Source organism: Cydia fagiglandana, chromosome 25, assembly GCF_963556715.1.
Source record: "Cydia fagiglandana chromosome 25, ilCydFagi1.1, whole genome shotgun sequence".
NCBI classification, from domain to species: domain Eukaryota; kingdom Metazoa; phylum Arthropoda; class Insecta; order Lepidoptera; family Tortricidae; genus Cydia; species Cydia fagiglandana.
Window position 1 is genome coordinate 6,452,640 of NC_085956.1, and position 17,153 is coordinate 6,469,792.

Genomic DNA, 17,153 nt, shown 5'->3' on the forward strand with positions numbered 1-17,153 from the left:
TTGGTGACCATAAGCCGCGCGTGGCGCTATCGCCACCTAGCGGCCATATCTGTCCTGATCGTAACAGACGCGTTTTGTTAGAGTGAGTCTTCTGTACCTAGTACTATTTTTTATTCTGTGGTCAGAGTAAAAAGGGATGTAAATAAAACCAAAGAACTACGAATAACCATATTATAATACAATATAACTATCGTCAAGTCCTCAGATATCACACATCGCTCGGGCGAACCTTACTGACAGTACATCAATATTATTGACAATATTCCAACGTTACCCACCCTTTAAAGTGTCATTCTATAGAACTTGCTAACTATGTAAACAAACCGCCATATTGAAATTGTCAAAGAATGACGAATTTACTAGTGACTTTTGTTTACATAGTTAGCAAGTTCCATAGAATGACACTTTACACTGGAATACAAAATAATGACATCCAAATTGACAGTTTTGGCACTATATAAGTATTTGCTACACACACAGTAGTGTCATGTCAAGAAAGGTAGGTCACGTCAAAAGCACATTATTTACAACATTATAAAAATTACATTGCAAGAGACATAGGAACCAGATTTAACTATTTTATAATAAATATTGACAATAATACTGATGGTCTCAGCACCATCGACACACAACATGATTGCAAACTTAAATCACTTAAAATTAAACATTAAATAACTATTCGCTTATTTAAATTAAAAGTTAAAATTACAATAAAATTCAAAGAAAAATGCTTTTTTTTTTTGAGAAATTGGAATTTCCTTTTCTTTTGTAGGAACCAGTTAAATTTCACAGATTTTGTATCTACAACGACCAACACAACATGTTTAAACACTTTAAACGTTCATACTTATATGTAAATCAATTTTTTCTGCAGTTTCAATTTTAAAATTACTCAATAAATAATACTGGTAATTAGAAAAAAGCTGTATCGTCATATTCATATTTATCTCTATTCGCGTATTTAAGTTAAAACTTACCGAAACAAGTAATCATTAAGTACCATATTCACATTTAAAAAAACCCCTAAGGGAAGACGCTTAATGCTTATGACGTATATATAGCTGGTCAAGCAAATCTTGTCAGTAAAAAAAGGCGCAAAATTCAAATTTTCTATGGGACGATATCCCTTCGCGCCTACTTTTTTCAAATTTGCCGCCTTTTTCTACTGACAAGATCTGCTTGACCAAGTATATATGTATATGCGTATGACGTCATAATATTATGATCATAATAGTCATCAAAGTAAAAGCAACCAACATATTTTGAGGTAACGTATGACAAACGCCATATGTATAAAAAATCGCTGAGTTAGACCAAGAAAAGTCTGCAACGATTTTGATAGCACACGCAGTGCAAGTGTTATTCGTAAGTCATAATTTCGCAGGAGTTTGACGTTTAATATAACACTTGCACTGCGTATTTTATCAAAATCGTTGCAAACTTTTCTTGGTCTAACTCTATCACATTTGGATGCTTGCAAACTTTGAATGAAAGTCACAATAATATGACAACAATATGCGTACATACAAGCCGAACAAAAACCAGCAGAAAATGCAAACATGTTGAAAATTGTTACTTTTTAATATGTTTGACAGTTACTTTAAGAAGACATAGGAACATTTTCTTAGCTTTAGAAACAAAGGCTTAAAATAACTAGACAAGCATAATATTTTCATAAAAGCTCCGTGATCTCTGTAAGCTCTTTTGGAAACTATAGGTTAAAGAAAAAAATATAATTTGACATATGTATGTATCTAAATCTAACATATCTGTTAAAATTACGATACTGATGACACTGTCAATACGGGTTGGTCCTATCAAACCTCAGCTTCATTCAATATTACATAGACAAATTCGAGATAAAAAATCTACCTATTTTACTTTTGTAAGAAGCGTATTGACACATCACTATTTAATACGTTGAACTTTTAAAGTACTACGTAAGTTTTAAAATTACTCACGTAGACTTATTGTAATGATTTAAACCCTCTTCCATCACCAGAATAGTATAATTTTTGAAGTGAAAACTTCTTTAGCGGCGCTGTGCACTTTTTGTGATGGGGACACAATGTTACACTCGCGATAGGTCACGTGACCGACAGATTCGACAGATTGAAAATTCGTAAGATTTGGACCTGATCGAAAAACTGTTACAATGTCATTGAGTTTTCACTTCTGCCGGCACTCCCGGAGTGCAACCCGTTTTATTTTTCCGTGTGCCGTATTTCATCAGTTTTGCACATTGTCAAGTCAGAAGCAGTTAAAGGGTTAAAAAATGGCGCCATGTTTCAACGTATTTCACAGATATGTGTCTGTATTAAGTAGTATTAAAAGTTTCACTTTCAATGTATTACGATTAATTATGTACAATGTTTCATACTAAACACATTCGATGATATAGTAAGCTAGATTGACAATAATTTCACAAATAATTCGAACAAAAAAGAATATTTTAATGACAATATTCTTCTCCATAGAAGAATTATACTTGTAAATAAATTACAGAAGTAATATTATTTTTATACTGTAATTTTAAGTATTCGAGTTGAGCGTTGTTTTCATTAAGACAACTAAGTAAATCACAATTTTATCTCATAATTGATTAGAATAATTTCTTTGTAGAAATGTAGTATGAGCATAATTTATATAGGTACATAACAACTTAAGTTTTTCTGTTTTAGATTTGCGAGGGTTTTAAGTACATAATTTGATAAGAATAGAAAATCATTCATGTACATACATTAAATTAAGCTAATACTACATTTCATTTGAAAAGATTAAGTACCCAGAGTTTAGGAACACTTTTCCTATGGTCACTTTTGTGTATCTATTTTTTGAAGGTTTTTTAACATGATTCTTTGTCACTGTTTTTTTTTACATTATGTTAAATGCAACGATCAAGACTTTAAAGACCATCTTTTTACAAAAAAAATCGAACTGATACATAAATCGTATTGCAATTTTGGTATGATTTTTGCATTTAGCATTGACAACATTATTTGATTCATAAATCTATGAATATTATGAATTTACACAAGGGAATCAATGAATATTAAGATATTCTCTTTAAAAGAGGTTACTGGTATTGATATTTTATTTAAGTCACAGACAAAATGCACTAGGTTAGTACGAGTATACAATCATGAACTAGCAATGCTGTGCAAGTAACATTGCAGGCCGAGCAGTCGAGGCGTCGTTATACATGATGAAATAATACGTAAGTCTATTTTTTATAAAGTTTTACTTAATATTAGTAGCACTTTAATAACACCTTTAGAAATACGTACAAGGTTGTGGAGTCCTTTTGGAACAGGCTTATGTAAGTCAGTCCATCGAAATTAACTAGAAACTGTTTTTATTAAAATGCGACCAAAGTTAGGCGACAATTGCCATTTATTGCTAGGTTGACAAGATAATAATATCTAAAACCTGTTTATAAAAACAGATTATAAAATCTAGATACTAAAAGATCTAAAAAATCAAATGAGTACTTAGTCATGCTTCTTTTGTACTAAAATGACAGATGAATATGACATATTGGGTCAAATATACTGTCCTGAAATATAAAAACAAGATTTAGCAGAAAAGAAATATGTATATGGAACTGTCATCTAGAGTTCTGATTTAGAAATTTAATTATCCTTATAGGATATTAAGTTAGCTGCTAGTGCTTACCCACGGATATGTTTGAAGTCACTGTCCAAAAACAGCAGAAAAAACCATATGAAACCGAACCTTATATCTACGTCACTAAGAACTGTTCACTGGATTCACATGACCGAACTTCCAACACTTAGAGCACTGTTTAGCCGAACAACGTCTTTAAGTCTTCTTCGTATAGGGCGATGACGAGCATTATGCCAATGCCAGTAGCTAGTCCCATGAGTTGGAGCAGGCATTGGCAGAGTGTGCCCTCCTTGCTGTGAGATGTGCTGAGCTCGGGCATCTGGGGATGAAAGTGTTTGAATGAGAAATAGAGTAAACTCGACTGCACGTTTAACTTGCCACTGAAAGTGGGATGGAGGCTGAAGATAGCACGTTGTAACCAAGTTTTATCTACTCGCCAGTAACACATATACTCTACTTCAGTGATTGATACACACACCATGTCAGTAGGTATTCAGAGGGCCTACCGCGAGCCACGTTCGACGTGTTGTCTCCCTATCCAACTTACGTACGAATTTACATGTGAGATAGAGAGGCAACACGTCGAACGTGATTCGCGGTAGGCCCTCTGATTGAGTGTTTGATACACTTACTATATCAATAAGTACGTCGCATGACGCCATGACGGCATGTTGTTGGCGTTTAAAGTTACAATAGGCGCTGTATTCATCCAAGTTTTTGCCAAGACATATTGTACTTTGCCTCATAAAAAAGTTTTAAGTTACGTACCATATCGACAAGGGCTATGTAAAGGAACACGCCAGCAGTCGCCGCGAACAGCCAGCGGGTCGCGTTCGGCGCGTGCCCGGCCAGCACGCCGCAGACCATCCCGCCGAGGCACAAATCTCATATAGCTTTATACTCCAGTGGTTACACTTACCATATCGACAAGGGCTATGTAAAGGAACATGCCAGCCGCCGCGGCGAACAGCCAGCGTGTCGCGTTGGGCGCGTGCCCGGCCAGCACGCCGCAGACCATCCCGCCGAGGCATAATGCTGAGGACAGCACGTTGTAGCACACCGCTCGCTTTACTGACATGCCCGCTTTTAGGAGCACTGCGAAGTCGCCTGGGAAGATATTAATTAGATTATTATATTTTATTATGAAACCATCAAAGCAACATGCCATCTTATTAAATTGTGGAGGTCAATGTGACATTGATGTAGCCATTTTATTGCTAATACAAGGAAAATTAACATGCACTTAATATCAGTAGTCGAAAAGCTCAACTTTATCTTACAAAATAATAGCTATTTGTTTTACAAGGGGGCAAAGTTGTTGTTTAACCGCTCGTGCTAATATTGATACCCGAACAAGCGAAAGATTCCAAAATTGAACCACGAGCGTATCGAGTGGTTCGAAAAATGGAATCTTGAGCGTTGCGAGGGTTTTAAAGCACGAGGGTTAAACAAAATTTGCCCCCGAGTGAAACACAAAATTTTTCACCACACCAACCCGAGGCAAATATTAAATGTAAAATATCAAACCAATTCAAATCCAAATGAATGTTATTAAATATTTATCATCCATAATCATCATTTAAAAGTCAATTCTACCAGCCAACATAAGAAAACAACTCAAAATTTGCATTTGATTACTTTGCCTCCCATGTGAATAAAATGCAACTTTGCTATCAGTTCTTGAAGTGCAAAGTAAGCCTTTCCGAGCTGGTGTGGTGAAAACGAACTTACCTAATTCGTGCGGTAATTCGTGGCACAAGACGGCAATAGCCGTAGAGAAGCCACCAGCGATGTTAGAAGCGAAAGCAGCACCTGAAAACAAGAAAATATAGTACGTAAGTCTTTACGGACAAAGGATTAACTCTTCCATAGTTTCATTTTCGCCTTAAAATCAGGGTTTTCCTTAGTTCAAAGAGTCTATTTTGAGAATACAGGCGTGGGTTTAGGATTGTATGCATATTAATGTTTACTAGACGATAGGGCGGGCCGATTTTGTATGGAAGATAATAAATATTCAAAACTCATATCGTAATAGGTATCAAAAGTTGCGTAATAATGCGTAGATTACAGTTCTAGCAAAAATAACCAAAATAGGTATTATTTTTAGCCCTCTACCAGCCGACGAAGAAAAAAAAAATAGGTCAAAATTAAAAAAAAATTAAAAATATTGGATGGCTCTTATTTATTAAAATTATTATAATATAACATAAATATACCATTAACTAACCTAATTCAGTAGTATTTAGCTCTTAATTTTCACTAAAATCATATAATATAACACCCCAACAGTTCATATAAAATACAATTATCACTTTATCGCATGAAATACGAGAAGGGTCGTTAATATATACAATAAATTTTTAGTTTATATTGAATATGAAAGTAGAACTGCTTAAATATGATAAAAACAGTTTTTGGCATTTTTATTATGCATTTTTACAATTATTCCTACTTTTGTAAACTTAGGCAAAAGTTGCGTTTTATGCCAATTCAGGCATATTACGATGTGCTTTTTCTCATTGGTTTACTATAAACAGTATATATTTTTATGATCTATTTTATTTTATTGTTCACTAATGGGCCTAGAATAGGATTCACATACAAATTTGGGCGTCTGCCATATATTAAAAAGTTTTTTTCCGAAAAACGCAATTTACGAGTACTTTTTCGACTTCAGAAAAAATGTTTAGGAGTGTAATTGACGAACGTTAAAATCATGTCGGATGCTTAAGGCATTGCTTTCTTCAAACAAAAAATAAAAATGAAAAAAAATATAATGAAATTTTATTTAAAAAAATATATTTAATTTTTACACTTAATCGTTGGTAGAGGGCTCAAAGTAAATAGCTAGATTTTTTAAATTATTTTTCTCGTTATCTACATAAAATTACGCATCTTTTAGGTGGTATTACATTGCTTATTTCCAATATTTACTCAAACGGCCCACCCTACTAGACGGTCAAAGGCAGGAAAACTTGTAATCGCGTACTGAAGTGTCAATACGCAATAGATAAAGATTAATTATTTAAATAACTGTGTTTTATCCTCTACTGGCGTGTTTGGAATTATTTGTGACTAAAGTTACTACTTATCGTTAGTTAGCTACATAGCGCTAGCGCTATTGTTATTGCATAAAAGATAATATTGAATGACAGAACGAAGAAAATGTATAGGTAAAACGTGTTTTTTCTAAATCACGTTAATTAAAAAAAAAAAGCACCCATATTTACAAATTTAACTACTAATCTTAAATTAAAAAGATTTTTTTTTGAGTTAAGTTAAATATCAAGGGAATAAGGTAGAAGTACTAGTGCTCGACGCTGCACTAGTATTCGACATGGGCAGTTGGGCACTTTATGTCAAAGTATAAGTTTGGAGTAAACTAGGCACATTTTACTATACAGACAGAGTTAGAGATGTGTTATTTTAAACGTCAAACTTCTATGAAATTATGACGTATAAATAACACTCGCATTGCGTGTGCTGTCAAAATTTCTGCAGACTTTCCTTGGTCTTACTCTAAAAAGTCATCAACTACTCGTAATTAGATCGAAGTCCCCTTGAGGTGAGGCCGCGATGCACTGTCACGGAATGTGAATGACTGACCTGGATAGCCACGGGCCTTGACAAGGCCAATGTCATGGCGTCGGCCGCATAACCAATGATTGACGGTAAATGTCGCCAAAGGGTTTTGACTACAATAGTTCGTTTTTTAGGGTTCCGTACCCAAAGGGTAAAACGGGACCCTATTACTAAGACTCTGCTGTCCGTCCGTCCGTCCGTCCGTCTGTCACCAGGCTGTATCTCACGAACCGTGATAGCTAGACAGTTGAAATTTTCACAGATGATGTATTTCTATTGCCGCTATAACAACAAATACTAAAAACATTAATCAAATAAAAATTTAAGTGGGGCTCCCATACAACAAACGTGATTTTTGACCGAAGTTAAGCAACGTCGGGCGGGGTCAGTAGGTACTTGGATGAGTGACCGGTTTTTTTTTTATCTTTTTTTGCATTATGGTACGGAACCCTTCGTGCGCGAGTCCGACTCGCACTTGCCCGGTTTTTTTTAATTTAGCATTAGAAAGAACTCCAGTTTTTATCAGGCTCTTTAATTGTTAATAATTATTGAATTATCTAATGTAACATGGTCAATACATATTTTACTTCAAATTGTTACCGCTAAAAGTGCCGGATTTGGAACCACAAGCTTACTTCTGCGAAGTTCATACTAATGAAAAAAAAACGAACTATAGTCAAATGTGTTTCTTTTTTCCAACCGTCGAAACGATTGAATAATTTTACGGTTTAGACTCACTTGTTTTTAGTCACTCGCGCGACATGTTTCGGAGAGCCTAGGTCTCCTTTCTCAAGCACTAACAGTGCGAGCAGCGTTCACGACGGCCGCGCACTGACCTAGGGTCTCCGAAACATGTCGCGCGAGAATACATGCGTATTATGTATTTAAAAATTAAACATTTATATGTAATTTTATATAATAAATAAAATCCGGTAAAAACATATTTATTTCTTCAATTATTATTTTTAAATCAAGTCCAACCAAAAGATTTCTACTTGTAGGAACTGTAATAGAGACCATCATTTTTCAACACGAGAGGTATAACAGTATTTTACTTTGATCCTAATAATCCAGTAACTTTGTCGAATTTTGTAACCTGGCTCTTTTGCGTCAAATCCGGTAGTTCTGATTTTTTGCAGACTTGTTTATGTTTATGATGTTGGCCCAATGAATAATCCAAGTTTGTGACTTCGAGCGCCGAACGCAACTTTGTCAAAAATCGAATAAACCGCAATTTTTTTTAGATTTGGGCGATTATAACCCTAAAGTACTAGTTTTTGGTAGTAACTTCCTAGGGCGTTTTTAAAGTGGACTAAATTTGCTACAATAGTCTGCAAAAAATCAGAACTACCGGATTTGACGCAAACGCAAAATGTATAATTTTACTGTATTATAACGGGATCGAAGGACGAAAATTAAATACCCATGGGAAATTATTTTCCCCTTAGGTAAAAGGTATTTCAAAAGCGTTGTTGGCTGACGCCCTGAGAGCATCGAGGCACCGCCTGGTCTAATATGAGTTGCGTCCTCGCGCGCGAGTCCATACTTGAAATCGCGCTGGATGTATGGAGTCGCGCGCGAGGACGCAACTCATGCTAGCTGGTCTGTTTGTGTTGTGACCTAGTGGTAAACATTTCTTGTTTACAAATAATAACATATAAACCTAGATTACTAATTGAATTAGGTGAAAAGATAATTATCGCATAGATTAAATAACATATTTTTTAAGGAAATTGCCAATTATCAGTCATTATAAGATTAAAACTAATTGCTATTATACCCTGTCCGGGTTCATGTTGACATATGTGTACCTTGTGTACTTATAATGTTGTACATGACTGCAATGATTAAATGATTAAATTATATCAAGATAAACGAACACGAATCATATAAATGGACGGAAAAAAATTGGATCATCATAACAGTTCGTGAAACCAAATAACGATGTATTTAATTGCATTAGTTTTCGGACTCCTGGGGTTATCCAGGGGTCTTCCATTCGAAAATTCTCAGAACACTCAAGAGTTCTATCAAAATTCAAGAATATTTGGTGATATGGAATTTGAATCTATGGGTCTTCAAGTGGATAAATTGTACGACCCTCAAGATTTTTATCAAGGACCACGCATGATTAGAAGCATGGGAGATTCTTACATTTCTCAAGACGCTCAAGGACGGATGGATATTCCTAAATCAATGGGGTTTGTTGAAGAATCTCATAATCCTCAAGAATTTTACCAAGGTTCCCGAATAGTTGGCGGTGAGGATGCTTCTGAGAGTGACGCTCAACATATGGTTGGTCTAGTTGTCGGGACATATTTAAAAGTCTTCTTGTGTGGAGGTACCCTGATATCACATAAAACTGTAGTCACCGCCGCCCATTGTATAGATGAAGTAGTATGGTTTGGGCAGCTCAAAAATACACTCGAGGGTCAGATAGGGAGTGTTTATATAAGCAAAGGCTATACGGCGATAAAGTTCTCCGGATTCGAGAATCATCCTAATTGGGATCGCGTTGAAATAAAGAATGACATTGGAGTTTTAAAAATGGCGGAGCCGCTTAATGATTCACTAGCTAAAATAATTAAGTTGGACTTTAAATGGATTGGCGGTGGAGAGAAAGTTACTGTTGCCGGTTGGGGATTGTTGGAATATCCGGGGGCGATCCCGGACCGTTTGCAACGAATTGATGTAGACACAATGAGTCCTAAAGAGTGTGAGGAGGGTGTTGAAGAAGCTAATCTGCAGAACAGACCTTCGCCTCCAGTAAATTCTTCTGTAGAGCTCTGTACTATGCACAAGAATGGTGCAGGGCAAGGAATGTGTCACGGTGATTCTGGGAGTGCAGTGATGTCAATTCCTGAGCTTGGTGAAGATACAGAAATCTCGATAGTGGGGATAGTTTCATGGGGATTTCCATGTGCGCTTGGCCATCCTGATATGCATACGCGTCTTAGTGCGTACGAGACTTGGCTTAGACTGCTGTTGGCGATGGATGATGTTGATATTTAGAAATAATTTGTTGTACAAATAAGCCAGAGGACTCAATGGTGATGTGGTGGAAGAGGGTCTCTATTGTTTCCCAAATAGTTTTAAGCCATAATGTATTGTTTGTCCGAATTTTCGTTAGTCATAATTGTTTTTTCTCAGAAACGCGTAACTTTTCAGGATTGCCATAAAACAAACCTAACCTAACCTATCTATAAAATAAGGGTGTGTAATGTTTAATATAATTATAAAAAAACTATCATACATTTGTTATAACGCCATTTGATATATTATTGTATGTTATAATGTAATTTTTATCATACGTTTCCTTTAATATATTGTGATTTCATCTAAATTGTCATGATATAATGCCTAATGTGATATAATTTTCAAATATTATAAAGACATGTTTTATAATAACATTTGTTATATTATATTTTTGTATAACGTAATACTTCATACAATTTTATCAAGTATAAATACATATATTGTATAACCTTTTGTGTCATATTTCATATACTGATAACGTAAAGTTTTACATACTTTTTATAACTAGTACGCAAGCCTACTGCTTTTGCTAGCTATTTTAACCTAGGGAGGTCACAGTTCTAACCTAACCTAACCAATCTTTTCACGTTTTTCGTTCTGCGGGGGCCGCAGTTCAAACCTAACCTAAACCACTTTTTTGTTAGAGTATTTTATTCTACGGAGGGTCAAAGTTCTAACCTAACCTAACCCTCCTTTTGTTAGGTAGTTATTCGTTTATACATAAATAGTCGCAGTTCCAACCTAACCTAACCCATTTATGTCATGCAACTCTTATGCCATACAAATAATTATGTGATGTCACTTGTTATAACAAATAATACACTTTAGGGTATTTAACTATTATGACAATGTATATTAGGGGAAGTGTAAATATACCTTATGATCATTATATCAATAATAACATTATGTATACCGTTAATTAGGTATTACGGTAGTATGCCATTTATTCCGTTAATCCAAATAACGATATATCAAACTATAATATATGAAAAGCAATTATAACAAATGTAATGCACCCATAAAATAACCTTACCAAAATCCTGAAAAGTTAACGGTTTCAGTTTTATGACTAACGATAATATGACAAACGTTACATTATGACTTAAAACTTTATGGGAAACAAAGGGACCCCGGTGGAAGATTCTAAAATTTTGTAAGTTGTAGTGTTCTTTGTATTATGATTATTATGAATGTTGTTTAGTGTTTTGTTGTTATTATAATAATTATTTAAATAATGATTGGTTTACATAGTTTTATCACATGATCAATAAAATAATTTCAACAGGTAGACGTGTTAAAAGAAAGTGTAAAAATTCAATAAAGTGTTCTGTCATACGTTGACTTAAATATTTTCGTTTAATGAAGTTTTTCATAACAATTATGAAATTAAAGTTAACAGCGAACAAAACGATGCTATGTATGTGTTTGGCGAAATGAAGGTGAAGAAAAGGCGATCATACAAGCCTTAAAATTTAAGGAACTCTCATGTATTATTTGAGTAACTCAGTGGACTATAGTTCGTTTTTTTAGCATTAGAAAGAACTTGCAAGAAGGTAAGCGATCTTGACATGTCTTTTAATTGAAAAACGCTTTTTAAAAACCAAAAACTATTACTTATGAAAGCAGAAGAATATAAATGATCGTATTACATTCATAATTGTTACATATTTGCCTTAACTTATTTTTAAAATGTGTTTTTCAATTAAAAGACACATCAAGATTGTTTACCTTTTTGCTAATGCTAAAAAAACGAGGTATAGTTAATAGTTAGTCATAAACTTACCTATAGCCATGCCGTCGGTGAAGTTGTGCAGTCCGTCCCCCATGATGACCATCCAGGCCACTGAAGACATGCTGGACGGAGGGGCGTGCACGTGGCCATGGGCGTGGGAGTGCCCGTGGTGGGCCCGGGAATGTTCCCTGGAATATATTATTTGTTAAGTTTTTTATATAACATACAGCTGGCGCATTGTGGATGGCTTTATTCATCTTTAACCACGTGATAAAACAACTGTCACTTTTGAGGATAGAAAGTGACGGACACCGTTTTATCACGCTGTCACGTAGACAAGAACGACATATCCGTGCTGGTAGTCAAGCAATATGTATACTTCCAAGCCCCTGTTGACACCAATAGCTCACTTAACACATTCACTGCCAAGAACACGTATGTGTGTTCAATTTGAACTGATAACGGGGCGCCCGGCACCGAAAGTGTTAAGAGAAATAGAAAACAAAGTATACTTTACAGACTCTAGCAAAGTGCAATGATAAATTGAAAGTACGTGAATACGTGATTATTGGCGTGACATTCAATTACTAAGTTTGAGACTGAAGTGTTAATTATGTAATTATTTGATTTGTGATATATTTACAAAAAAAATGTTAACTATATACATATTTACTAATTAAATTTTGATAGGAAAATAATTTATAATATTCTTCAATAATTTGTGCATATAAAAAAAATGCAATAGACTATTGAAAACTCGATATAAGGTTAACAATTATACACTTTTATACTAGTATCTTTAGGTATTTAAATAAAAGTAAACAAAATCTACCCTCAAATGGCTCCTTAAGCTAGTCGAGGGTAGATGAAAATATTACATGATCAAATAATGTAGGTTAAAGTCAGGTCGTTCAGTGATTGATCCAGGCGGTTTTGTATTTGGTTGGTTAACCAACAAATGTTATAACTACCCGAAAATATACAAATTGTTAGTTTATTTTTATTTAAATACCTAAAGATACGGACTATAACAATGCATTTTTATCACTAACCTCAATATAACAGTATAGCTGTCGCCATCCTTGAGATCCTTAGCACCATCCTCCTTATGTTTAATATTGTTCATTTCCACCACCGACGCTGGTTCCGCCTTCAGCAGCCAATCCTTCGCCGTCGGTTCCTCCTTTCCCTCAGCATTTAACGCATTTGAAGACACCACACTCACAGAGTTATTCTGCTTAGCATTAGGGCTTGGCGGGATCTGACCATCCCGCAAATGGTGATCGTCATGTGTATCTGTGTCGATTTCGTCATAGCAATAAGGGTATTCTGAATACTTGTGCTTACAAGTTTTCGTTGTAGGGTCATTCTTTTCGTCTTTCTTGAAGATTTTCATGAATGAATTTGTAGTGGAGTTAGTGATTGGGGCTTTAGAGCCGCCCGAGCAGCCTCCGACTGTTTCGTCTTTCAAAACTCGGACTCTTGAAGGAAGTTTGTCTTCCTCGAGCTTTTGACGCCTTTTCCTCCATTCGACGACAACAGTCAGCCCTTTCTCAGTGAAATAGAAGAAGACGACGCCCAACATGGCGGCGAGGCCTTTCCACATGCCGTCGTTATGTGATGATTTTGAAGTCTCCAATGAGGTATCGTGATGATCGTGCTCGTGCGGACTCATCGCATGGGGCATTAGATGTAACAGCGCATCACCGCAGAGAGTTCCAACGGCTAACGCCACTAGGAACTGAAGGAGATGGTTGTAGTATGTTTTATGCATTATAGGGATCACCGCTACTCCTAAAAGACCACATGCGCTGATGGCTGTTATACTTAGGAAGGAGTACAGCCACACGGCGAACATGTTTTTATCTGTGTCCATTTTTTCCTCTGCCTTCGTCACTGCGCTTTCGAGACTTCTCAGGTTTGTTTGTGTGTTTGTGACTTTATTATGTATGACGCAGTCTCGTTGTTCGTCCGGTTTCCCGAGTTTCTGGTAGAGGAGGACCGGACAGACGGCCCGGAGGGTGTCCTCTGTTATTAGCACGTCGTGGTCGTGAGTGGGGTCTGTATGTTGGTGGTCGTTATGGTCGTGATCGTCTGTATATAGGCCCTTGTTGACGGCTGTGATGAGATCGGAGCTGTTTAAGCACTGAAAGAAGAGAATGTAATTAACAATCTACTTAATAAAAGGTATAAGAGTCCATCTGGGTGTAAAACGGCGAAAACTGGTGTTTTTACTATGGAGAATAGGAAATTTAACGATTGGGATACATTTTACTGAAGCCTTAATCATATAGCTTTTAAGAAGTAGAAGGTTCCAATAAGCCTGCAAGGGTCCGGCAAGAAAATTAGGCTTTCATTTCTTTTATCACAGGAAAGACGCACAATCTTCTAGTCCATTTATTTTATGACGTCAACAAGAAAGATAATCTTAACTTCGACAAAAAAGATTTTGATCCATCTAAGCCAAGAGTCTTTAAAGTTATTGTCTGTGTAATCTAATATATGTAATGCTGCCTTTACAGAGAGCTAAAACAGAAAATTTTAAACAGCTTCAGGTTTTCCTACGGCTTGAAATGTGACAGAGACTATCTTCAACAATAATATCTACCTAAGGCACTTGTCCCATCAAGAGCGAGTAAGCGATTAACTATCGGCGATTTTCTCGCCCAAGAAACGAACAAAAGATTAGGATCCTGTATTAGTAAAAGAGACATATATTAATAGTTCATCGCTGGCCGTTCACACTGCGGGCGAGAACACTCGCTCTACTAGTTTGTCGCCGCGATAAGATAAAACTAGCTCAGCGGTACTCGCTCGGCGATGCTCGCTTCGTAGTTTGAACAAGTCTGCGACGTCTGCGTGTTCGGCTACGCTGCACCGCCCGAGCGAGTGGCGCGAGTAATAGCCCGTTGCACTTGAACACTCGCTTATAGCCGAGCGACAAAGACAAAACTATTGGAGCTAACACTCGCTTCTCGCCGCTCGCTCACTCGTTTCTAGTTTATCGTTCTACTCGCTTATCGCTCATCGTCGGCGGTGGGACAAGTGCCTAAAACATGAAAAAATGGATAAATATACTCACATAAACCGAATTACGTTGATTTGGACCCTCCTTCGTCTCAACCCTTCCCTGCACCAACTTAGACAGTTCCAGAACATTCAGCATATTATTGAATCCCGTCAGATTCATCGTCTCCCCTGTCCCGTACTCTTTCAAAATCTCCCCAATATACGTGTCCGAGACATCGTCGAGGTGCCTTCTCGGGCGTAGTTGCCTTATTTTCTGCAGCTTATGATTGTATCGCTCTAGGTGGTCTAGCTTTCGTTTCTCTGTCAAGTCTAAGGGTATGTTGTAGTCTATATTCGGTTCGTATGTGTGTACGTCTTTAGTTTCGACGTGGGCCCCGCATGTGTGCGCCGCGCAGAGCAGGCAGAACATGCAGACTGTGACGAGGTGATGAGACATTTTGCTTATACTAGTTAGGCTTAGCTTAGATCCATGGGGCACGGTACGCGATTTCTGTGGGCAAAGAGAGTTGTTAATTAGTTTTAGGCAATTTGATAACAGCAAGGTATGTACAGTCAGCAGCAGGAGTTGCTAAGGGGGAGAGGTGTTCAAAATGATCTTGAGCGCCTTTAATGTTAAGAGAATAAGAGCGTGTCAAGGTGATTTTGAACACCTCGGCCGCATAGCAACTGCTGCTGACTGTATAGCAAGGTAGGTAACAGTAAGGTAAGTATGTCTTACAACAGAATTAAAGAAATTAAAAATGGCGATTGTGGTTTTCAAGTGCCGTTTCGCTATCATGGGAATAGTATAATATCGACTAATGAGCAAAGGACTACTGGGTAGAGTCGGACCAAAAAAGTCTGCAGCGGATTTGATAGCCCACGCAGTGCAAGTGTTATTTATACGTCATAGTTTGACGTTTAAAATAACATTTGCGCTGCAGACTTTTCTTGGTCTGACTCTATAGACCTAAAACGTTAATCACGTTCGAAGTGCCAAAAACGTGAACGTTCGTGGAATCCATTTTTCAAACTTTCTGTCAACTGTGACATAGCTAATGTGTCATATAGCCACCAGGCGGGCGCCACTGTTGCCACACAGTTAATAGTAGAGATGCCCCGAATAGTGAATTTGGCCGAATACCGAATATTCGGCGACCGAATATTCGGCATGGCATGCGTACATTTTGAGTCACAATTATTATGAAAACTGTTCGCCACAACAAAAGCACAACATTTGCTAAAATCTATTTTTATGTTGAACAGAATTAATGAATGTAGTTAGAGTCAATCAAATCAGACCCATGATAAAAATAAAATATTTTGGAATCAACAAATGCTCAAAAACGTGCCTTCGTATTTAACCATTTTCCAAGAATATTAAATATACCTTGGTTTTGGTTATTTTTTTGTGAATTTTTTCTTTTTAGGTAGGTGCAACAGGTATTCGGTATTCGGCCGAATAGTGGGCAACATTCGGCCGAATACCGAATATTCGGCAAAGTGGCCGAATACCAAATAGTTGCCGAATATTCGTGGCACCTCTAGTTAATAGGCACCACATTAAAGATAGATTCATGATAGCTGTGTACTTATATTGACATGTTATGTAATAGTGAGTAATAAAGTTTTGATGAACAATTGAGCCTGGACGAATTGAAGGCAATTGGCGACCAGCTGTGTGAACACTAAAGAGCAATTATAACAGGACACTTTCTGTGATGTCTCCATATAATCTAGGTCACTTTTGTTGCGTTTGAGTGTACTAAGGCTAGAGCTTTTTTACGGAGAACACAATTGAGTTGGATACAAGACGTGAAAATGGGATTAAAAAACATAATGCGAATCGAATTTAATTTAAACCGGTTGCCAATATGTTTAGAAGTATTAAATTTGTTTTACATACACGGTGTAACATGAGGAAACCAAATAATTTTAACCACGCATTTCTGAGGTCAAAGAAGGAAAAAATGTAATATGAGTTCAGGTCAATATCGCCTAAAAATATTTTTTGTTGTTTTTTTTTTTATGTATTTGTACATAAAAATAAATGTTGTTGGTAAACTCGTCACTTAAAATTGATTTTTAATTTTTTTTTTCGTAAAACTTACTTTTTGCAAAGTGTTACTTGTCACTTTTTGACATCTATCAATAAGGATATTTAGAC

At 36.4% G+C, this 17,153-nt stretch overlaps 2 protein-coding genes and 1 long non-coding RNA gene across 5 annotated transcripts in view; 1 reads left to right on the forward strand and 2 right to left on the reverse strand.

Annotated features, from left to right (window-relative positions):
• Positions 1-157: 157 nt before the first annotated feature.
• LOC134677005 (zinc transporter foi) overlaps positions 158-17,153 on the reverse strand; it is a 71,219-nt gene continuing 54,223 nt past the window's right edge. For all 3 annotated transcript variants that reach the window (XM_063535400.1, XM_063535402.1, XM_063535401.1), the window contains exons 2-7: positions 15,060-15,497; positions 13,030-14,123; positions 12,029-12,165; positions 5,359-5,439; positions 4,547-4,734; positions 158-3,946 (exon numbers count right to left, since the gene is read on the reverse strand). In XM_063535400.1, coding sequence (XP_063391470.1) covers positions 3,806-3,946; positions 4,547-4,734; positions 5,359-5,439; positions 12,029-12,165; positions 13,030-14,123; positions 15,060-15,443 — 2,025 coding nt within the window. In that variant the 5' untranslated portion in view covers positions 15,444-15,497 and the 3' untranslated portion in view covers positions 158-3,805. The remainder of the gene's footprint in view (positions 3,947-4,546; positions 4,735-5,358; positions 5,440-12,028; positions 12,166-13,029; positions 14,124-15,059; positions 15,498-17,153) is intronic.
• Positions 9,143-10,255, forward strand: LOC134676914 (chymotrypsin-1-like). Its single transcript, XM_063535296.1, has one exon. It carries the CDS (start codon positions 9,154-9,156, stop codon positions 10,219-10,221), a length of 1,068 nt encoding a protein of 355 aa, XP_063391366.1. The 5' UTR covers positions 9,143-9,153; the 3' UTR covers positions 10,222-10,255.
• LOC134677179 (uncharacterized) lies at positions 10,346-11,370 on the reverse strand. Its single transcript, XR_010100005.1, has 2 exons — positions 11,262-11,370; positions 10,346-10,409 (listed from the first exon to the last, which is right to left on the reverse strand). It is a non-coding gene; the product is annotated as an uncharacterized LOC134677179 (long non-coding RNA).

Coding starts and splice junctions, on each gene's coding strand:
- LOC134676914 (XM_063535296.1), top strand. CDS start 9,154: ATGTATTTAATTGCATTAGTTTTCGGACTCCTGGGGTTATCCAGGGGT.